The sequence below is a fragment of the Stegostoma tigrinum genome, chromosome 14, assembly GCF_030684315.1.
Source record: "Stegostoma tigrinum isolate sSteTig4 chromosome 14, sSteTig4.hap1, whole genome shotgun sequence".
Classification (NCBI taxonomy): Eukaryota; Metazoa; Chordata; class Chondrichthyes; order Orectolobiformes; family Stegostomatidae; genus Stegostoma; species Stegostoma tigrinum.
The window spans coordinates 49793489-49818255 of NC_081367.1; the positions used below are offsets into that span (position 1 = coordinate 49793489).

At 40.4% G+C, this 24767-nt stretch overlaps 1 protein-coding gene across 2 annotated transcripts in view; it reads left to right on the forward strand.

Annotated features, from left to right (window-relative positions):
• The first annotated feature begins 216 nt into the window (after nt 1-216).
• The window catches only part of LOC125457750 (uncharacterized), a 167900-nt gene continuing 143349 nt past the window's right edge, over nt 217-24767 (forward strand). For both annotated transcript variants that reach the window (XM_059651129.1, XM_059651130.1), the window contains exons 1-14: nt 217-310; nt 1212-1304; nt 1829-1921; nt 3932-4024; nt 7746-7868; nt 8768-8893; nt 12840-12965; nt 14522-14635; nt 15401-15511; nt 15830-15943; nt 18974-19087; nt 20851-20976; nt 21266-21399; nt 23436-23606. In XM_059651129.1, coding sequence (XP_059507112.1) covers nt 4009-4024; nt 7746-7868; nt 8768-8893; nt 12840-12965; nt 14522-14635; nt 15401-15511; nt 15830-15943; nt 18974-19087; nt 20851-20976; nt 21266-21399; nt 23436-23606 — 1275 coding nt within the window. In that variant the 5' untranslated portion in view covers nt 217-310; nt 1212-1304; nt 1829-1921; nt 3932-4008. The remainder of the gene's footprint in view (nt 311-1211; nt 1305-1828; nt 1922-3931; nt 4025-7745; nt 7869-8767; nt 8894-12839; nt 12966-14521; nt 14636-15400; nt 15512-15829; nt 15944-18973; nt 19088-20850; nt 20977-21265; nt 21400-23435; nt 23607-24767) is intronic.

Here is a 24767-nt window from a genome sequence, read left to right on the forward strand (position 1 = left end):
ACCAGAATTGTGATTACATTTCTATCAACCCCAACAATGACTTCTGTCAACACTCGGCCCTAAAAATGTCTTTATGACACATACATTCTCCTCTTCCTTAAGAATGCAGAAAACATGTTTCAAAACAAGTCACTTTTACAAAATGCCTGAAGCTTATTCTAAATAACCAGGTACAGCATGCCTTTCCTTCATTGATTCTACTTTTTAACATCAACAGCGACATCACCATCACCTTCAACGTCAGCTGAAATTATATCGACTGAACCAGTCATAACTGTAACCACATCTGAAACCACGTCATCCTCGACAGGTAAAACAACAGATCCAACCTGGCAATACTAGCAATTAAATCAGAAATTGCTGGTAAATCTCAAGTTGAGAGCTGAACTCGGGTCTCTCTCCACGGAATCTCCCACTCCTGCTGAATTTTATCAGCAATTTCTGTTTACTTTTCTAAATCGGAAAAGTTCATTTGTTTTCTGAATTTTGTGGCTAACTATTGCTGTTCAATTTAATTTCTCAGTCTGTCTTTTTTGCAATTAAAATTCATGATATCTCCTGATATTTACACATGTTTGAAATGTTTTTCGATTTTTGAGTTTCATTCGATTTATCTACGTCATAAATTGAAACTCATAAAACAGCCCTTTGGTAATTTTTGTTGCAAGGAACCACCTATTGTTTGTTCTGTTAACAGTTCATGTTTTAAAAAATCCCCTGCTGATACACACACATTCTTACTGCTCTCATAAAATGTCACTTTCACAAAAGCATGAAGTTCGTGGAAATTCATACAATGTTCTCCTTGCCACAGTGAACACATTCATAAGAAACCATCGCATTCATTCCAATGCATAAAATGTTTGGTTGTTTCATCTGACTTATTGAAATATGGCCATCAAATACTGAAGTGTAGTGAAATGCAGCCTGCCTCCAGTTGAAAGTGGGCTGCTCTCCATACGTGGGAGAAAACTGGTTGCAAACTGACTTTGACAGCCACCGGGCCTCTCGTGTTGGTGAAACCCCCTTGGTGGGTCGATAATGGTAAATGTAGTTCGTGCAGTAATTGAATCCATGCACTTCGAATCATTCTGCATCACAGCTCAGACATGCAGCTGACATTATAGACTGAACCAGTTACAAGCGTTTCGATATCTCCTCACATAGAGCATTCCACTTACTTTCACTGACTTCACTTTTATCATTAACAGCTAAATCATCACAACCCTCAACATCAGAAGAAGCTACATCAACGAAATCATCTACACCTGTAACCACATATGAAACCACGTCGTCCTCAACAGGTAAAACTTGAGATGTTTCCATTTTTACCCAACTGTGAACGTTCAAACTGCTGTCTCGTAAATCATTTCTTGAAAAGCCACAGACAATTCTTACTTGATATAATATTTGATAACTATCTAAATTCGAAACGTCCATTTGTGTTTTTAGCATTTTATGTCTCTTCATAGAATTTGCAAGTTGTTTTCACATCATATTGGTGCCGACTTCAAATTCAAGGATATCTACCAAAAGTTTTCCATTTGAAATCTCTTGTAAATTTTCAATTCCCATTATGTTAACGCTCATGGAATAGTGAAACTCAGAAACCAGAATTGTGATTACATTTCTATTCACCCCGACAATGACTTCTCCCAACACATGGCCCTAAAAAAGCCTTACTGACACAAATACATTCTCCTCTTCCTTAAGAATGCAGAAAACATGTTTCAAAACAAGTCACTTTTACAAAATGCTTGAAGCTTATTCTAAATAACCAGGTACAGCATGCCTTTCCTTCATTGATTCCACCTTTTAACGTCAACAGCGACATCATCATCACCTTCAACATCAGCTGAAAGTATATCTACTGAACCATCGACAACTGTAACCACATCTGAAACCACGTCATCATCGACAGGTAAAACGACAGATGTTTCCAATGCGACCCAATTATGAACATTCAAATTTATGTCTGTTAAATCAATTTTTAACAAGCTGCAGACGACTCTTCCTTGATATAATATTTGATAACTATCAAAATTCGAAATGTCCATTTGTGTTTTCTGCATTTTATGTCACTTCATAGAATTTGCAATTTGTTTTCATGTCATATCTGTGCAGACTTCCAAATGAAAGATATCTACCAAAAGTTTTCCATTTAAAATCTCTTTTACATTTTCAATTATCATTGTGCTAACCCTCATGGAATAGTGAAACTGACAAACCACATTTGTGATGACACTTCCATTAACCAAAACAATGACTTGTATCAAAACCTGGCCCTATAAAAGCCTTCCTGACACATATACATTCTTCTCTTCTGTGAGAATGGACAAAGCATGTCTCAAAACAAGTCACTTTTACAAGATAAAATGTGAGGCTGGATGAACACAGCAGGCCAAGCAGCATCTCAGGAGCACAAAAGCTGACGTTTCGGGCCTAGACCCTCGAAATGTCAGCTTTTGTGCTCCTGAGATGCTGCTTGGCCTGCTGTGTTCATCCAGCCTCACATTTTATCTTGGAATTCTCCAGCATCTGCAGTTCCCATTATCTCTGATACTATTTTAACGTCACTGCGAAGCCTCTTCCAGGGATGCCTAACCTGAAGAAGTTACCCTCCTCCCTCCGGACCAACCTCAGGGAATCTCTCTCCCATTGCAACTCACTTTTACAAAATGCTTGAAGCTTATTGTAAATAACCAGATACAGCATGCCTTTCGTTCACTGATTCCACTTTTTACCATCAACAACTACATCATCACCACCTTCAACATCAGATGAAAGTATATCTATCGATCCAGTGACAACTGTAACCACATCTGAAACCACATCATCCTCAACAGGTAAAACATCAGGCTCAAAGTTCCGTCTGATAAATCATTTTTAAACAAGTTGCAGAAAAGTCCTTCATTGTCGGTACAGGCGACAATGTCTAAATAGGAAAGCAACAACTGAAAGACCTGCAGATGTTGCAATATCAGAAATTAAATCAGAAATTTCTGGAAGACCTTGAGTTCTGCAGAAGGGACAGGGGACCTGAAATATTAACTCAGATTTCTTTCCACAGGTGCTGCCAGACTACCGAATTTTTCCAGTAATTTGTGTTTTATTTTCTAAATGGGAATGGTTCATTTGTTTTCAAATTTCCCTGGCTCATTATTGCCTTTCATTTAATTGCAATTTAATTTGTCAGCCTGTCTCTTCTGCAGTGAATATTCATGATCTCTGCCAAGATTTGTACATGTCTGAAATATTTTTAAACGTTGGACTTTAATTTGATTTTTTGATCGCATAATTTGAAACTCGCAAAGCAGCCCTCTGATATCGTTTCTCGCAAAGAACTACCAGTTGTTTGTTCTGGTAACATCTGTTGTTTTAAAACATGTCCTGCTGAAACACACACATTCTTACTGTCCATAACACTTGACAAAACTAGTCTCATGAAATGATACTTTCACAAATGCATAAAGTTTGTGGAAATTGATACGAAGTAATACTCGTCATGGTTAATATATTTATAGGAAACCATCGCATTCATGTCAGATCCTGAAAAATGTTTTGGTATTTCAACTGACTTATTGAAATAGATTGAACTTATTGAAATATGGTCATCAAATCTTAAAATGGAGTGAAATGCAACCTATTGCCAGCTGAAAGTGGGGCTGCTGTCAATTAGTGACTGAAAGCTGGTGAAAAGCTGACTTTGAGAGCTACCATGCCTCTTGTGATGGTGAAACCTCCTTTAGGTGGGTCCATAATGGTAACCACAGTTCATGCAGGAATTGAACCCATGCACTTGGTGTCATCCTGCACCCCACATCAGATGTCCAGCCAACAATTATAGACTGAAGTAGTTACAGATGTTTAGATATCTCCTCACATAGAGCATTCCACTTTACTTCACTCACTTCACTTTTGTCATGAACAGCTACATCATCACCACCTTCAACATCAGAAGAAAGTACATCACCAGAACCATCTACAACTGTAACCACATATGAAACCATGTCATCCTCAACAGGTAAAACTTGAGATGTTTCCAATTCTACCCAACTGTGAACGTTATATTCTGTCTGATAAATCATATTTTAAAAAGCCGCAGACATAGCTTACTTGATACAATAGTTGATAACTATCAAAATTCAGAAGGCCAATTAGTGTTTTCAACATTTTATGTCTCTTAATAGAATTTGCAATTTGTTTTTGCATCATATCTGTGCCAACTTCAAAATCAAGGATATTGACCAAAGGTTTTCCATTTGAAATCTCTTGTAAATTTTCAATTCCCATTATGTTAATGCTCATGGAATAGTGAAACTCAGAAACCAGAATTGTGATTACATTTCTATTAACCCCAACAATGACTTCTATCAACACGTGGCCCTAAAAATGCCTTACTGACACAAATACATTCTCCTTTTCCTGAAGAATGGAGAAAACATGTTTCAAAACAAATCACTTTTACAAAATGCTTGAAGCTTATTATAAATAACCAGGTACAGCATGCCTTTCGTTCACTGATTCCACTTTTTAACATCAACAACTACATCATCATCACTTTCAATCTCAGATGAAAGTATATCTACAGAATCCTCGACAATGGTAACCACACTTGAAACCACATCATCCTCGACAGGTAAAACCTCAGGCTCAAACTTCTCTCTGACAAATTATTTTTAGTCAAGTTACAGACAGTTCCTTCCTTGACAGTATAGGCGACAATGTCTAAATGGGAAAGCAAAAACTGAAAGACCTGCAGATGTTGTAATATCAGACATTAAATCCGAAATTGCTGGAAAACCTCAAGTTCTGAAGAATGGTTTTGGGACCTGAAATATTTACTCAGGTTTCGCTCCACAGATGTTGCAAGACCTGCTGACTTTTTCCAGCACTTACTGTTTTATTTTCAAAATGGGAAAAGTTCATTTGTTTTCAAAATTCCGAGGCTAATTATTGTCTTTCAATTCAATTTGTCAGCCTCGCTGTTCTGCAATGAATATGCATGATATCATGATAGTGGCATTGTGCTATCATTCTAAAACTTATAAATAAAGTTAATTTTTGAAATGGGTTGTCAAAACCATTCCATTTTGGCCCATTTAAACTTTAATATTGCCATCACAATAATGCCAGTGATGTTTCTTCGATCCAGCATTGCAATCTTATTATTGGGAGAAAACACTTGCAGTATAAAGAACAAAGAACAAAGAAACCTACAGCACAGGAACAGGCCCTTTGGCCCTCCAAGCCTGCGCCAATCAAGATCCTCTCTAACCTGTCATCTATTTTCTAACGGTCTGTGTCCATTTGCTCCCTGCCCATCCATGTACCTGTCCAAATATATCTTGAAAGACGCTAACGTGTCTGCGTCTACCACCTCCGCTGGCAACGCGTTCCAGGCACCCACCACTGTCTATGTAAAGAACTTTCCACGCATATCTCCCTTAAACTTTCTTCCTCTCACTTTGAACTCATGACCCCTAGTAATTGAGTCCCCCACTCTGGGGGAAAAAGCTTTTTGCTATCCACCCTGTCTATACCCCTCATGATTTTGTAGACCTCAGTCAGGTCCCCCCTCAATCTCTGTCTTTCTGATGAAAATAATCCTAATCTACTCAACCTCTCTTCATAGCTAGCACCCTCCATACCAGGCAACATCCTGGTGAACCTCCTCTGCACCCTCTCCAAAGCATCCACATCCTTTTGGTAATGTGGCGACCAGAACTGCACACAGTACTCCAAATGTGGCCGAACCAAAGCCCTATACAACTGCAACATGACCTGCCAACTCTTGTACTCAATACCACGCCCAATGAAGGAAAGAATGCCATATGCCTTTTTGACCACCCTACTGACCTGCATTGTCACCTTCAAGGAACAATGGACCTGAACACCCAGATCTCCTTGTTCATCAATTTTCCCTAGGACTTTTCCATTTACTGTATAGCTCGCCCTTGAATTTGATCTTCCAAAATGCATGACCTCACATTTGCCTGGATTGAACTCCATCTGCCATTTATCTGCCCAACTCTCCAGTCTATCTATATTCTGCTGTAATCTCTGATAGTCCCCTTCACTCTCAGCTACTCCATCAATCTTAGTGTCATCAGCAAACTTGTTGATCAGACCACCTACACCTTCCTCCAGATCATTTACATATATCACAAACAACAGTGGTCCCAGCACAGATCCCTGTGGAACACCACTGGTCACAGGTCTCCAATTTGAGAAACTCCCTTCATCTGCCTTGTCTACTACACTGTTCGCATTAAAACAAATGCACCTCAGACCACCTGTCCCTTTGTGTTCATCATCTGCTCCCCGACTACTATTCCCTTTAGTCACACTGACTCCATTATCTAGTTCCCTACAGGCTATTGTTACTATCTCTTTTCTGTCCAATATTTGGTTCCCATCCCCCTGCCACATTAGTTTAAACCCTCCCCCACAGCATTCGCAAAAGCACCCCCAAGGACATTGGTTCCAGTCCGGCTCAGGTGTAGACCGTCCAATTTGTAATAGTCCCACCTTCCCCAGAGCCAGTTCCAATGTCCCAAAAATCTGAACCCGTCCCTCCTACACCATCTCTCAAGCCACGCATTCATCCTAGCTATTCTTTCATTTCTGCACTGACTAGCATGTGGCGCTGGTAGCAATCCTGAGATTACTACCTTTGAGGTCCTACTTTTTAACTTGGCTCCTAACTCCCTAAATTCTGCTTGTAGGACCTCACCCCGTTTTCTGCCTATATCGTTGGTGCCTGTATGCACTACGACAACTGGCTGTTTGCCCTCCCCCTTCAGAATGTTCTGCAGCCGATCGTTAATTTAGTGTGGACCAAATAGCCTTCATCTGCTCTGTAATAATTCTGTGATTGTGTGATTTTCTTGGCTGATTTCCCTATTAATACTATAAAACCCACCTCAGTGTGGGCACATACATCCGACAGTTTTCAATTATTCAGTCACACACCCCAGCTCATATGGAAAATGTTTGTGATCATGTTTAACAGAGTTTCGCCTGGGAATGTAAAGATGTAAAATTAATTTAAAAAAAACAAAATAATCTTCACATATCAGTGAAACCTAAGAATTTAGATTACTGCTTAACAGTAAGAAGCAATCATTATACATATTAGTTAGTGTCCATGCTCATCAATTCAAGACGTTTATCTGTTTATATAAATGTTATGATTGCATGCTATGACTCCAGGGATTAGAAATTTCGGTAATGATACATTGCAGAAGTCCTGACTGTTTTTGTTAGAGAGGAGGAGGCTAAGAGGAGATTTATTTGAAGTTTTGAAAATTATTAAAGATTTGGACAGAGTAGGCCAGGAGAAACTGTTCCTGCTCATCAAAGAACCAAGATTGAGAGAGCTTAGATTTAAAACAATTTGCAAATTAATTAATAGTGATGAGAAAAGAAACATTTTCACACAACAAGAGGTTTGGGTTTGGAATTTCTGGAAATGTAGTGGATACAGATTCAATTAAGGCATTCAAGAGGGTATTAGCCGAGGATTTAAACAGAACGAGGGAAGGGTCAGGGAAACAACTTTATGTCATGTTGCTTACCCTGACAGCCTATACGAACAAGATGGGCGGGTGCTCTGCTTCTGCACTGGAACAATTCTTGAGATTTTGAAAAAAAGAATTTCATGAATATGAAAAGTACAATTCTAACAAGGAATAAAAATGGAATGAAGCTTTTGATCCATTCCTCTGTGTCTCTCATTACAGCTAGTGTCAGTTGCACCCTCAGCTGTACAAATGGAAAATGTTTCATAGATCCATCCTCCAGTCAACCGACATGTCAGTGTCATACAGGATACATCTCAGCTGAATCAGAATCGATATGCAGAGGTGGGTTATTATTAATATTATTTTTCCTTACTTTAAATATGAAATAGAGTGCAACAACAAAGTCTTTTGTGAGTAGTATTGAGCTGCAGGCTGCTTCTGACACTGCCTACCTTAGTGTTCTGTGAGAAGAAGGCCATACACAAAGCAGGGTTTGAATCAATACTATTGCTAATCTCCTGACAGACAATCCTAACAGTTTGTGTGGCACCAGGATGCAAAGTTAGATTAACCACTCCATTGCAAGATGGATTTTGCATATGCATTATCTATAGGACCAGGCAGTCATCATGCCAATAAGGTGATTGTTAAGAAATTATTTCCTTTCAAAAAGTATCTCGAAGCAGTCTGGAGTGTTTTTCAGAGATACTTTGGTAGGTTTCTGGATTGGCCAAGTGTATTGCACTCTCACAGGGAAGACAGAGGAGTAGGTGACCTGTCCATACAAAAGCAGTGTAAGACCCACAGTGGAAGTGCCTTTAGATCTTCAGTACAACTCAAAGAGATGGAGTAGAGTAGATTAGCGATTGCACAGAGGACAATGTCTTTGCCATGATCTCAGGTAATTTTAGACTGGACTCTACATTTGTTTTGACAATGACTGGAGGCTGCCAACACACCTCTAAATGGCAGCCAAGGCATGCAAATCTTCATCTGAATCTTGCCAAAAGAATTTGTCTGCAAGCTTGCCTTTAAAGAACTGCACAAGAGTCAAGATTTTCCCCTAACCTGACTGTAAGTCAGATGCCCACATAACTCCCCAGGTGCTGAATCCCAACCCATCCAAGCCTTGAAGGAAATCAGTGTCAGAACCAATTACTGGATCAATAATCAGTGTGAGGAATCCTACTCTGAGTTAATCAGATGTCCAATCGCACTCATCTTTTCTCGCTTTATTACAGATGTCAATGAATGTAATTTGCCATCAAACAATTGCAACCAAACTTGTCAAAATACTCTTGGTGGGTACAAATGTTCATGTCAGTCTGGTTACCTGTTGGATCAAGGAGACAAAGCCAGTTGCCATGGTGAGTCTGAATTTCACTCAAGGGCAGGGAAAAGAAAAATATCACAATGTAATTTATAAAAGATAGTAAATGGTCTTGAAAATAAATCTGAAGGATTCTTAGGATTCAGAACATGATGAATTTCTCAGCAAAACATTTTAAATGTAATTATGCACTCTATCCTTAATTCCTTTGCTCAACCGACAGTTGGTTATTTTGCTTCCCTCTGCCCCTCGGGTCTGTTGCTTATCACAGCCAGAACCAAACTTATCTTGCAGAGGCAATTGTTGAACCTTAATTTGAGCATATTTTCATGAAAGATAGGAGCAGAAGTAAGCCATTCAGTCACTGAGTCTGCTTCACCATTAAATGAGATCATGGGCCGATCTGGTAATCCTCAACTCCACTTTCCTACCTTTGCCCTATAACTCTTGATTCCCTTACTGATTCCCTTACTGTTTAAAAATCTGTCTCTCTCAGTCTTGAATATACTTAACAGCATAATCTCTACAGCCCACTGTGGTAAAATTTCCACAGATTCATTACCCTGAGAGGAAATTCCTCTTCGTCGCTGTTTTAAATGTGCAAACCCGTTATTCTGAGATTCTGTCCTCTGGTCCGAAACCCTACGTACTCACCACCCTGTGTGAAAAAGTTGTCCCTCAGGTCCCTTTTAAATCTTTCTCCTCTCACTATAAACCTGTGCCCTGTAGTTTTGAATTCTCCTACCCTGGGAAAAAGACCTTTGCTATTCACCTTATCTATGCCCCTTATAATTTTATACACCTAGAAAAGGTCACCCCTCAGTCACTTGACACTCCAGGGAAAAGAGTCCCAGCCTACCCACTTCTTCAACCTGCCCTCACACTGAAGTTTCTTACTCCTGGAACCATATTTCATTTATATCACTTAAGTCACTTCTGCACTGTCTCGAATGTATTCACATCATTTCTACATTGTGACACCTACAACTGGACACAGTACGCCAGCTGACATCAAACAAGTGGCTTGGACAAGTTCAACATCACTGTCCTGATCTTGTACCGAAGCTCCTGTTAATACAACCAAGGACACTGGGTGAAAACAAAAAGAACTGTGGATGCTGTAAACCCAGAACAAAATCAGAAGTTGCAGGAAAAGTTCAGCAGGTCTGGCAGCAAATGTGAAGAAAAATCAGAGTTAATGTTTTGGGTCTGGTTCTGAGGAAGGATCATCAGACCCGAAACATTAACTGTGATTTTTTTACTTCAAGGACACTAAATGCTTTGTTAACTGCTCTCTCCATGTCCTTCCATCCTCAACAATCTGTGCACATTTACACTCAAGTTCTTCTGTTCTTGCATATCCTTTACAATTGTATCTTTTAATGTATATGGTCTTTCAATGTTCATCCAACCAAAGTGTGTCATGTAACACTTCTCTGCATTGAACTTCACATGCTCCTCTCTACCCACTCCATCGACTTATCAATGGAGATCCAAGCTGTCTTCCTAACAGTTTATTAATTCTTCCAAGGTTAGTGTCACCCACCAGCTTTGAAATTGTCTCACAATAGAGCGGTATCAATTTAAGACTGAGACAGTGAGGAATTTCTTCTCTCAGAGATTTGATTGTCTTTGGAACTTCTTTCCAGAGAGATTTATGGGGACAGAAGAATGTTTATATTTAAATATAAAGGTGGAGGAAGCTAGGGTCAAGTTCAGCTAGAGAGGATTACATGCAGGCAAGGAAGGAGCTCAAAAATGGTCTGAGGAGAGCCAGGAGGGGGCACGAGAAAGGCTTGGCAGAAGGAATCCGGGAAAACACAAAGGCATTTTACACTTACGTGAGGAATAAGAGAATGGTCAAAGAAAGAGTAGGGCCGATCAGGGATAGCATAGGGAACTTGTGTGTGGAGTCTGAGGAGGTAGGGGAAGCCCTAAATGAGTTTTTTGCTTCTGTCTTTACGAAAGAAACGACCTGTGTAGTGAATGAAACCTTTGAAGAGCAGGTGTGCATGCTGGAATGGATAGAGATAGAGGAAGCTGATGTACTGAAAATTTTGTCAAACATTAAGATTGACAAGTCGCCAGGCCCGGATCAGATTTGTCCTCGGCTGCTTTGGGAAGCGAGAAATGCAATTGCTTCGCCACTTGCGAAGATCTTTGCATCCTCGCTCTCCACTGGAGTCGTACCTGAGGACTGGAGAGAGGCAAATGTAATTCCTCTCTTCAAGAAAGGAAATAGGGAAATCCCCGGCAATTATAGACCGGTAAGTCTCACGTCTGTCGTCTGCAAGGTGTTAGAAAGGATTCTGAGGGATAAGATTTATGACCATCTGGAAGAGCATGGCTTGATCAAATACAGTCAACACGGCTTTGTGAGGGGTAGGTCATGCCTTACAAACCTTATCGAGTTTTTTGAGGATGTGACTAGTAAGGTTGATGAGGGTCAAGCTGTGGATGTGGTGTATATGGACTTCAGTAAGGCATTTGATAAGGTTCCCCATGGAAGGCTCATTCAGAAGGTCAGGAGGAATGGGATACAGGGGAATTTAGCTGCTTGGATACAGAATTGGCTGGCCAACAGAAGACAGCGAGTGGTAGTAGAAGGAAAATATTCTGCCTGGAAGTCAGTGGTGAGTGGGGTTCCACAGGGCTCTGTCCTTGGGCCTCTACTGTTTGTAATTTTTATTAATGACTTGGACGAGGGAATTGAAGGATGGGTCAGCAAGTTTGCAGACGACACAAAGGTCGGAGGTGTCGTTGACAGTGTAGAGGGCTGTTGTAGGCTGCAGCGGGACATTGACAGGATGCAGAGATGGGCTGAGAGGTGGCAGATGGAGTTCAACCTGGATAAATGCGAGGTGATGCATTTTGGAAGGTCGAATTTGAAAGCTGAGTACAGGATTAAGGATAGGATTCTTGGCAGCGTGGAGGAACAGAGGGATCTTGGTGTGCAGATACATAGATCCCTTAAAATGGCCACCCAAGTGGACAGGGTTGTTAAGAAAGCATATGGTGTTTTGGCTTTCATTAACAGGGGGATTGAGTTTAAGAGTCGTGAGATCTTGTTGCAGCTCTATAAAACTTTGGTTAGACCGCACTTGGAATACTGCGTCCAGTTGTGGGCGCCCTATTATAGGAAAGATGTGGATGCTTTGGAGAGGGTTCAGAGGAGGTTTACCAGGATGCTGCCTGGACTGGAGGGCTTATCTTATGAAGAGAGGTTGACTGAGCTCGGTCTCTTTTCATTGGAGAAAAGGAGGAGGAGAGGGGACCTAATTGAGGTATACAAGATAATGAGAGGCATAGATAGAGTCGATAGCCAGAGACTATTTCCCAGGGCAGAAATGGCTAGCACGAGGGGTCATAGTTTTAAGCTGGTTGGTGGAAAGTATAGAGGGGATGTCAGAGGCAGGTTCTTTACGCAGAGAGTTGTGAGAGCATGGAATGCGTTGCCAGCAGCAGTTGTGGAAGCAAGGTCATTGGGGTCATTTAAGAGACTGCTGGACATGCATATGGTCACAGAAATTTGAGGGTGCATCCATGAGGATCAATGGTCGGCACAACATTGTGGGCTGAAGGGCCTGTTCTGTGCTGTACTGTTCTATGTTCTATGTTCTATGTTCTATGTTCTAAGCTGAGAGGGATAGATTCTTGATCAGTCGGTAAATCATGGATTATAGGGATATTCCAGGAAAGTGGATATGAGCAATACTGAATCTGCCATAAATGGCGGAGCAGGCTTGAGGGACTTTATGTGGACTGATTGTCCACTGGAAAACTCAATTTCCTGTGCAATTCTCAAGAACTCAATTTTGTCAGATATCCCTCATTGCTCAGATGTGCAGTTCTAATCTGTGCTGCTCCATTGTCCATCAGGGCCAAAAGTGTCGTTGGTGTTGTCAGACTTCAGTGCCCAGACAATCTTAGTTTATGCTGTACATTGGTGTTAAACAGTATTTGTTCTTTCCATTTTTACACAGATATCAATGAATGTGATTCAGAGTTCAACAACTGTAATCAAACTTGTCAGAACACTCCTGGCAGTTACAAATGTTCATGTCATTCTGGTTATGTTTTGGATCAAAGAGACAAAGCAAGTTGCCATGGTGAGCCTGAATTTCACGAAATTATGAAAGTGAAAAATATCACATAATAATGCATGAAAGAATCATTTAGACTTCAAACCAAAATTAAATAATTGTTGGACTGGTTGGAAAGTAAATCAGTGTGATGGAGATTATTAACAGAACGACGGATCAGAAATGAAAACAGAAATTTCTGGCAAAACTCAGCAGGTCTGGCAGCATGTGTGCAGAGAAGTCAGAGATAACATTTCGGGCCCAGTGACCCTTCTTTCAAAAAACGTTGGTATAAATGCTGAAGATGTTGGAGAAGGAATAGATGCTAGATGGAGATGAAGCCCAGAGAAAGAATACAACAGTTGAACAAACAAAGGAATGGGTAAAGGTCGATATGGGGGAATCAATACCCTCTAATTGGGATCATCAGTAGCTGACAATGCGATTGACAATAGAAGCTTGGCATCTCATTCTCCACTTGGGGAGCAAGCAGGACACACAGATGTTGGCCAAGGATCATGGTGGTGTGTTGAAGTGGCAGAACGCCAATGTTCATTGTTGTCTGCAAAATGACCCTCAGCTTCCTAGTGCCTGCTGCCGTGAAGCTCAGTGCAAACTGGAAGAACACATCTTATTTTTCACTTGGGACCTTTACAGCCTTTGGGGCTCGCTATCGAGTTCAATACTTTTATGCCCTGAGCACCTTCTCCCTTGTCCTCACTTTAATCTCACTCACCAGGTCTTATCATCACATGGGTTGATCCCACAATCGTCCCATTGTCTGTGACTAAAGGTCCCAATTAGCAGCCATTGATACTACCTCCCCTCCCACACCCCATCCACCACCAGCCCCAGCTGACCTTTGCCCAGTGAGTATTTCAAACTTGCAGGTACATGACACCTATCATCCTGGGTGTGTAACTCATTTCAGTCAAATTCGTCATTGAGTAGTGGTGATTCACCTCAGCCATCATGGAGTAGACCTGCTGTTGTTGGTCACTATTCAGCAATATCTGCTGGAGGGAAGCCAGTGCATTTGTATTGATGTCAATTAAAGATAAGATGAAGCTTGATTCTGATTCCATGCCATGGCTTGCCTCTTGGGTGGAATTTTCTTTGCAATACCATACCTCACACAAGAACAGGTGCACAGACATTGTATTAGTGTGAACAATGCCTATATCTCTTCTTTTATTCATTCATTGAATGTACGCATCACCAGCGAGGCCAGCATTTAGGGCTACCTGAAGGCAGCTACCAGGTAAGGACAGCAGATTTCCTTTCCTATAGGACATGAGTGAATCAGATAGGTTTTTAGGACAATCAGTAGTGGTTACATGGTTGCCTTTAAGCTACATCTTTATTGTAGATTTTATTTAATTGAGATTTCACCATCTGTCATCGTGGGATTCAAACTCACGTTCCTCGAACATTGGTCTGGAATTCTGCATTGCTAGCCAGTGACATCACCATTGTGCCACTCCCTCCCTATACTTAAGAGTAGGGTAAAAATGGAACTTCAAAATAGGATTGTTTTCTTTAGAAATTGTCTTATTTTTCTATGTTGGCACTTTCCCCCCCAGATGTCGATGAGTGCTTATCAAGTCCATGCAACAGGAAAGGTTCCTGCATCAACACACAGGGTTCCTTTTATTGCAACTGTGTTGCTGGCTGGACTGGAAAATTCTGTTCTGAAGGTTAGATATTCCACTAAAGAGGCTATTTGTTTGCTACAGATTTTCACATGCTTTATTCAATGGCTCAGAATGGAATTTTGGTAATAAAACTTTTGAACACAATACTTGAAATAGCTGCTAAAGGTAACTAATCACTGTCGCAATTTCATGTACCACTGTAACAATTTCATGAAGAAGAGAACTTTGAATGGTTGAATAGTCTAGTTTATTTGCAAAAGAAAATGACAGATTAATGCATTGTAATTTTTCAAAGTGTCAGTCATGAATATTGCCTCAGTTTCCTGAGCTAATCTAGTCAATGCTGTGCATTTGTACATGCTTAGTCTCTGGTCAAGATGTCCATCCTGACAGATTTTGCAGGGGCGGTTCCATTTTGTGTGGTTGAGTTTCTACTCCATATTAGGCCTGACACTACAAACGCTGCAAAGCAGGAAATGGGTAAAATCCAAAAGTGGTGGTCACTTTTAATAAAGTGGCTGCTTATGTGGAGATAAAATGTTCATAGCATTAACGAGCATCTACTCTTTGCTTCACTCTCTTCATCATCCCTTTAATTGCATGATTGCTCTCCTTTACATATATTTTCATTTATATTAAAACTTAAATATCCACTTTACTATATTTCTGCAATGTAAAATTGTAATTTACATGTCGTGCAAAAGTACCATTATTATTCAGTCAATATATAACCATGTGCAATAGATTTTTACTTGTCAATAACAACAGACATACTAAATGAACACTAATTTTAACACTTTTTTTCAGATGTAAATGAATGTCTCTTGAATCCCTGTATGAATGGAACATGTTTGAATACACGAGGAAGTTACCGATGCCAATGTTTCAGCGGCTTTACAGGACGACACTGTGAAACGAGTATGCTATTCGTTCTGAATTCTGTTCTATGTTGTGAAATTTAAAATAATTGCTTTAAAGAACCATGATTCAAGCTACTGACATGTTACAAGTATATTTAGATGCTGAACTGTTCCGCACCAAGCAGGCGATGTCATGGTCAAATAAAATTTTCTGTATCTGAAATGTGAATCTATTTAAAGATTTGAACAAATTACTACCACAGTACTTTTCGTGTTTTTAATTCTTGCATCATTTTCTATTTGAAAAGTAAAAGCAAAATAATGAATTTATTTCTGAAGTGAATGGATGATGATTTTGTTTTATTTACCTTATCAGATATTAATGAATGCTCCAGCCAACCATGCAGGAATGGAGCCATGTGCATAGATTCCATTCATGCCTTTGTCTGTAGCTGTGCACCTGGATATACTGGTCGACTCTGCCAAAACAGTGCGTATTAAAATTATTTCTGTTTAGCAGACTAGACAAACAGTTCATCACCATACAGTAAGAGATGAACAATATTTCTTTATACAATTTGGTCAAGGGTTTTGTAAAATAACTGAATGACTGCAGTTAATTCTGTATGTTTCGAAAGCACCACAATATAACCTGCTCCGTCCTCAATGCTTAATGTTTCCTGCTGCTGATCTGTCTCTAAGAGGGTGACCACTCTAGTTGTGTCATTAACTTACACCATCTGGTTTCAAGAGACTATTTAGCTTATAATCTAAATCCCATTTCTGCAATGCTGAAAGTTGTTCCACATAATAATGCAACATCTTAGCTTAGAATAGGGTGAGGGTTCGGGTCTGGTCACCTATGTGTTGAACATCGGCAATGACAACAGAAAGTGCATGAATTACATAGAAACTACATTATAACCGTTTCCCAGGTTCAACAAGACCACATCCCAATCAGCCACTGACGAGAGGCTGACGTGAAAGAATTAATGTTCAAGTCATGGGTTCTCCTTCCTTTCAGCACCAGTCTAAGAACTTCCACCACCCCACAGCGCAGGGTTTCTGTTTCCCAATCAATGTAAAGAAAACGGTAGCTTTATGAGCTGTTCACTTATTTTGCACTCCCCAAAGCCTTTCTGACTTCTACAAGGCAGGTAATAAAACTGTGATGGAATATCTCCCACTTAATTCGATAGGTGCAGCTTCAAAAGTTCAACCTAATCCAGAATAAAGCGGTCAAGTTGTTTGGCACCCATTCGCTGTCTTAATCTTTCACTGTCTCCAACATCCCTGTACAATTGGAGACATGTGTTTGACCTAGAAGATGCATTGCAAAAACTCACCAAGTCTTCTTCAATAGCACTTCCCAAACTACTGGGAGGACAACGGCAGCAAGCATGGGAATATCATTATTTCCTTGGCACGCATGATCCTGACTTCAAAACATAAAAAGTTGGAGTTGGAGTAGGTCACTTGGCCATTTGAGCCTACTCCATAAGATTGTAAAACCATAAGAGATAGGAGTGGAAGTAAGGACTTTCGGCCCATCGAGTCCAATCCGTCATTTCAATCATGGCTGATGGGCATTTCAACTCCACTTCCCTGCACTCTCCCTGTAGCCCTTGATTCCTTGTGACATCAAGAATTTATCAATCTCTGCCTTGAAGGCATCTAACATCCTGGCCTCCACTGCACTCCGTGGCAATGAATTCCACAAGCCCACCACTCTCTGGCTGAAGAAATATCTCCTCATTTCCGTTTTAAATCTGCCCCCTCTAATTCTAAGGCTGTGCCCATGGGTCCTGGGCTCCCCACCTAACAGAAACAACTTCCCAGCGTACACTCTTTCTAAGCCATACATTATCTTGTAAGTTTCTATTAGATCTCCCCTCAACCTTCTAAACTGTAATGAATACAATCCCAGGATCCTTAGTTGTTCATCATACGTTAAACCTACCATTCCAGGGATCATCCGTGTGAATCTCCGCTGGACCCGCTCCCGGGCCAGTATGTCCTTCCTGAGGTGTTGGGCACAAAATTGGACACAGTATTCTAAATGAAATAATTCTCCATTATTCAGCGAGATAATTGCTGACCTTGTACCTCAATCCCACCTTTCTGCATAATTTCTATATCTTGAATTCTCTCGGGAACAAAGATCTATCAACCGGCGTCTTCGCAAGATTTAATAACTGAGCATCCACTTGGAAATATAATTTTGTTCATTTACTGCTGTTGGACCTCTCTGTACAGGATTTAGTCGGTCACCAGTCATGTAAATGCCATAGTTTGGCATAGGGGCAGATGGCCATTGGGATGATGGGGATTGCATGGCATGGAGACTTGGGAGATTTTGCAGGTATCAGTGTGGATGGACGTAGCCTGGCTGGGGGCAGCAGGGTATGTGGATATATCATGTGGCACAGGCAGGAAAGCTCTAGCATTTGATTGGAAGAAACAGGTCATTTCAGGGGAGTGGGAGGATGGGCATAGCTTGGCATGGTCTACATTGGGAAATATGGACTGTTGGAGGAGGGGTATTACCTGACGGGATATTAGGGCCCATGGATAGTAGTTTGGGGTACATAACCTGGCAAAGGGAGCTTAGGAAGTATCTTTTAAACTTATCAATCAAAATGTTCCCTCATTTCAGGTCAATGACACTTCATCAGAAATGGCGGCTGCTTGGGGCGAATAATTTGTGTACAATTTGACTGTGTGCAATTTAAACTAGATTGGCAAGCGGTGGGATCCTCAACAGCAAGGAGGCAAGCGTGAGGCTGGAAGGAGATACAGTAATCAGAAATAGCAAATTGAAGAGACAGGTCAGGCTGGAACAGGACAGGGAGCAAGGAGTGCCTGTGGGCATCAGATATGTGGGAACACCACCACCAGCAAGGTCCTCTTCAAGCCACTCACCATTCTGACTTGGAGATTTATCATCGTTCCTTCACTGGTACTGGGTCAAAGTCCTGGAATTCTCTCCCAAAGGGCATTGTATGTCTCTCGACAGCATACGCACTGCCACAGTTTAGGAGGGCACTCACCACCACCATCTCAAGGACAACTAGGTATGAGCAGTAAATGTTGACACAGCCAGTGATGCCCACATCCCTGAATGATGTAAACAGCAGTATCTTTAGTAAGTAAGGATGCCAAAGTTCAATGTGGATCCTTTGTCAGATTCTCACAATGACACAGCCAGGGGATAATAGGTTGGGATAGTGAACAAGTGAAGAACAGAATGGATAGGGTGTGGTAGACCGGAGAACATGATCAAAGGATGATGCAAGGTAATGGAACAAGCTCAGATAGAAATACTTGCGGTGAGACATGAACGTCAAGCCTTTATCCTGGAGAAAATGAGAGGTAGTTCCATAGAGATTAATTCATTAAACACTTCAAAAGCTCAAGCATCAGATTTTCTAGTCAAGAATAAATAGTTTGCTGACAAGTAACAGTAAGATAAACTTTACCATGTTACAATCTGATTAACGTTTCTTCTGTATAAACACAGTAATTAATAACTGCGCGAGCAATCCGTGCGAACATGATGGGTTCTGCCAGAATCGGATAAATGACTTCAGGTGCATATGTCGTGACAACTGGGAAGGAAAAGACTGCAGTACAGGTACAGTGGAAGTATTTTACTTAATTCACCTTAGTTTGATTCCAAAACTAAAGAAACAAAACCATGGAGGGGACAAGTAAACACAGAAACTCTGAATCAATTTAAACAGATGAATAATTAGTTGATCTATATTTTTACTGTGTATCATGAGTGTTTTGTTTCTTATAATTGTAATAATTCAGAAAGCACAATTGGAAAGAAACATCATTTATTGATGAACTAAAATAGAGCCACTACTTCTGGCGTAGACCCAGCGTGGGATAGTCAGTTTTGCATCACTGCGTCAATATTATTTTTTATTTCATATCAAAATGTTTAGAGATGTTTTCCCAGAGCAGGTGGGACTTGTACCCAGGTCTGTCTAGTCCAGGGGCAGGGACACTACCACTGCACTACAAGGACCTGACCTGGGTCTGCTTTATTTCCACTGGATGTTGTCGGGAGGTGGGCCTCAAAATCTCCCCTTCCCCCACCGCATCCCAAAACCAGCCCAGTTCGTCCCCTCCCCCCACTGCACCACACAACCAGCCCAGCTCATCCCCTCCACCCACTGCATCCCAATACCAGTCCAACCTGTCTCTGCCTCCCTAACCGGTTCTTCCTCTCACCCATCCCTTCCTCCCACCCCAAGCCGCACCCCCATCTACCTACTAACCTCATCCCACCTCCTTGACCTGTCCGTCTTCCCTGGACTGACCTATCCCCTCCCTACCTCCCCACCTATACTCTCTCCACCTACCTTCTTTACTCTCCATCTTCGGTCCGCCTCCCCCTCTCTCCCTATTTATTCCAGTTCCCTCTCCCCATCCCCCTTTTCTGATGAAGGGTCTAGGCCCGAAATGTCAGCTTTTGTGCTCCTGAGATGCTGCTTGGCCTGCTGTGTTCATCCAGCCTTACACTTTATTATTCTGGGCTTGAGCAATGGCCAGTTCCAGTTTGGGACTTCATCATATTCCCAAATCTCGCTGTTCAACAGTCAATTATAGATATTTTTCGATGAACTTGTTCAATGATGTGTTTATGCATTTCTGGAGCAGGGTGGTTCTTGAACCCAGGCCTCCTAGCCCAGAGGCAGGGGCACTACCACTGCATGCAGTTCCCCTCTAGGTATGCTTTTATAAACAGCTTTTTGATATGTGAGATTGGTGGGTGGACAATACATGTAACATTCCCCCCACCCACCTCATTCAGTGTTTAAAGTTCAAGCAAATGAAGCACAAATGAAATATGTTTTGGAGAATTCGGACAAAATAGGTTTTTCTCAACCTCAGTCAGATCACTGCAACAGACAGTTTTATGGCAAGATTCATTGACCATCTTTTGGAAAGGAGCTGCTCAAACTTGTTCTAAGGTTTGGTTCAGAAAGTGACTTATAACAAAGGTGACTTGTAGTTTGCAAAGAGAAGAAAATGGAAGCTGAATGCATGTCCCTCATACATCTTTTGCCACTAAACTGTACAGACTACGAATACATTTTCAGGAAAAATATGGAGCTAGAGAACTGTACATTAAGAATTTTCTTTTTCTATCGAGAATGAGCTTTCTACATATTGTCGCAAAACAATCGCTTTAACATATTATATGTTGCCTGCTCCAATATGTTAACGATAAGTCCCCTCAATCCATGCAGGAATCATTGTGATATAGAACAAGTTGTTTTTAGTGCTACTTTTTGGTGTCTCTTTATCAATTGAGAGATAGTTGAAACTGATTTGTTTTATTTTAATGTTTCCAAATGTCTGAAACTTTCCTTTCTGATTCAGATGTGGATGAATGTGCCCGTGATCAGCATGATTGTGACCACAATGCTGGAGTGTGTAATAATACACTGGGATCCTATACATGTTCATGTAAAAAGGGGTATGAAGGCGATGGTTTCACTTGCAAAGGTAACAGTTTCATTCGAGAATCAATGCGATCTATGTGGTGATCAACTGTACTCACCTCATTTCACATGGTTACCCCATGTTTCAATGACAATTCAACTCAAACATCCAAATTCTGACTAAATGGTTCAGTTAATTTTATGTACTATTGTTTTCCCTACCTAACGGAGAATATTGCCAACAGTTGAAGATGTGTCAACACAAATTATTATTCAGTATGATTTTGTGATTATTGTGTGACTGTGTTTGGTTTTTTAACTTATATAATGGAATGTATTTCTTTAATATGTAGAAAAACGGCTCTTTGACTTTGGATCAAACGTTGGGGATACAAAACTTTATGGAACAACACGTGATTTTAACTCTCCAATCATCAGCATCCCATCTGGTTTTCCTTTTGATGACGCGTTTTACTACAGGTTATATGTATGTTCAAAATCTTTATTTTTAATCGTATATTTTACGAGTATAACCTGCTTTGGCATTCACAATTATGAAAATTTATGGAATGCTTAGTTAAACATTACACTGTGAACATATTCTATAATCTAAATGAAAATTTAATATCAAAACAATGTGAAAATTTAATTTCATACTATTATTTTCACTTTCAATGTACACATTTAGTAATACCTCATCAGGAGAATATACAGGGTCTTGATTTTTTCAAAGATCCCTTTATCATGTGAATTGATTCTTCTGGAATTGAGCCATATGGCCAATATAGAGAATGTAGGTTTGATCTGCACTTTGTACAGAAGGTAATGGTAAGGAAATGAATCATTATTTGGGCCATCCTAGGCCTGGAGGAAGGAAAAGCAGTCAGTGTCCCTGCTCCTAAATACTGCCTAATACAATCATATCCAATCGGCAGCTTGTGGGACCACAATGTAGGCAGCTAAGGGTCCTTTCCAACGTGCCACTGCGATTCCAGACAAAGGACACTTGGTAGATTCTGCCAGAAGATGGTCTTCCAATCAGAGGCAGTTTTTCAGAAGGCCACAGACTTGTTTACTTTCCTAAAAAAGCATTCACTTTCCCAGGTTTTAACTACTCTGATTCATTAGTTATAGCACTTCATTGATTGACCATTCAGTCAGGGTAATCTGTGTAGTCAGGGATTCCACAGGTATGTTCAAAATTGTTGCTTAATAAACTGCATTTAAGATTGAAAACAGCTGCCTTGATTTCAAGGTGAAATGTGTGCTCGGGGACTAAATCTTTGGAACGCAAAGCCCCAGGTTATTAGTTGCATTTAAATCAGGTAGGATAAGAGAGAGATTGGGAAGGGATATTAAGATAGAAGGGACAGGATAACGAGGAGACAGAAGGGTAAGGTAGGCTAGAGAGAGATGTGAGGAAGGAAGGTTACAGAGAAGGGGAAAGGGATGGGGGGGGCGGTAGGTGAAAGGGGTAGAGAGAATAAAAATATTCTATCAATGTTCCACATAATTTTCTAGACCTCTATTGACTCATTAAAATCTCTTGCCTTTGAAAATTGGGCACTCAGATGTGACATTTCAAAACAGATAGCATCTTTGAAATTCTTGCCCACTGCTTCGAAAACATGAGAGAAAATTGAAAATAAACTGAAAGGAGAAAAAGAAACAGAGGTTAAATTTAACTGGGAATCACCTCCTTAAATTTAAGTGTTGGTTCATAAATGTTTCCTAAATCAGGCTCTAATTAAAGTGATTTAAGTTATCCCATACAGATACAAGTCAGGATTTGAACACGGAGATAACACGGTGTGAAGCTGGATGAACACAGCGGGCCAAGCAGCAACAGAGGAGCAGGAAAGCTTGACATATCAGGTCGGGACCCTTCCTCTGATGCTGCTTGGCCCGCTGTGTTCATCCAGCTTCACACCGTGTTATCTCAGATTCTCCAGCATCAGCAGTTCCTGCTATCTCTGTGAGGATTTGAACACTGAATAGTTTTACAAATGGGAGAATAAAATTCCAAGAAATGAGACCCCACACATTAAGTCCTGGTGTTTCAGCTGACTTTCCAAAACCTCCAGACAGAAATTAGTGCAAAATGGACAATAATGTACCACAACAACGACAGCAGATGGCAGAATTGCTAGTCTTTTTAATAACCGTCCACCGCAGCATGTTCCTTTGTCAAAAATGCTTTATCTGAGTTCCTTTTGAAATTTGAGTCATTTCCTGATTACGCCAACAAGAATTCAGTCCTTTTCAAATTTCAATTACAATTACTAAAAGGTAATCCTGGCCAAATTTAGACTTGTGTTCTTTTGTAATATTGTTATAATTCTTCTTTTTGTAATTGAGCAATGACTTGAAGGATTTTAACAGGTCACCCACAAGGTTCAAATTGCACGTGTCACAAAATAACTATTACCTGTTTCATTTCAATTCACCGCAGGTATGTAACCCATACTTTCCTTCTGTTAAAGCTAAAGCAACTGAATTGTATCACAAACTATCTTTATTTAGTTTTCAGATAATGGACTGATTATATTTCAACGAAACATTGAGTATCTGCAGTATACATACGCAAGTCCATTCTGGGCATTCAGCAGCTACTTTTATGGAACACCGCCAATGATTGCTGTTTTCTGGGATGATGCGGATTTGACAAGAGGAACAGGATCCATTTACTACCAAGTAAGAGGGATTAGATCTCTGCGGTAGAAATATATTGTATAGCTACTGAGGATCCATGAATAAATCAGCTGTTGCAACTTGGAATCTTAATGTGTCTTTCAAGTTGTATGCTTGTTTGAGATTCTTAACAGTAAAACTGAGAAAAGTTTTGACTTTGCCGAGAACAAGATCATTTGAATAATCTATATCTATTCACCATGAAATTGACATTCATTTCCCTTGGCCAACCTGAAAATTTCTCTATCTCTCTAAGAAATTGTCAGCAGAGATCTGAAAGCAATGACTTCCAAATAATGTTGTTGTAATATTGAACCCTAATCTCAGCCCCGCCTTGGCAAGAACTCTTAAGAATTATTCACTATGAATTTATTTGCAACCTGGCATGATGATCTTTATTACAAACCTTTGGCTTTTTTTATAAGAGCCAAACATTGGCCATTCAGTAGCTAGCAGAAAATTTGATTTTTCATGGTCCAATGTATTCCACCATCCAGCATCCTCAGCCCCTCTAATGTTGCTGATGCATTCCTTGCAATGAGTGAGCCCCTGGCCTCATTGATGTGGGTAAACTTTTGGCTGCATGCAGTTGAATTTGATCATAAAATTTGTCTTCTCCTGACTACCTCATTTGCTCGTCACAGTGAGTGAGTGTTGGAGGCTTTACAGGCAAAATGTAATCCTTCATCATTCGTTCTCTTGTCATAATGGGTAGCGATTCAGATGAGGTCAGTATTGTATAACAGAAATTGTCGAAACAAGCCCTTCCAAAAAGAATTTTCTTCTTAATTCTTATTTTACAGCCAATTTGAAAAAAAATAACAGTTACAGACAGCAGAATCTTCATTTTTTGGCTCAGTATAACTTGTTTTGAGATTATTTTGGAGGAATTTCTCGTTTTCTTCCAAAATTTTCTCACCAAACTCACCTTGTTAGCTACCTACTCTGCCTGTCTGGCATCCCTCATGCCATTATGAGACTCAGTATTAGTATGGTGAGTTGAAATCATGTTACATGCCATTACTGCAGTTAATTGGCAACTTGTTACTGCCCAGTGAGAAACTTGCCATATTGCTTCGCAAATGTATAAGACATGCAATGAATTGCTCCCAATGTCAAGATGGGCCTTGCCTGACTTCTGTGCCAATTACATCACAGGTCTCG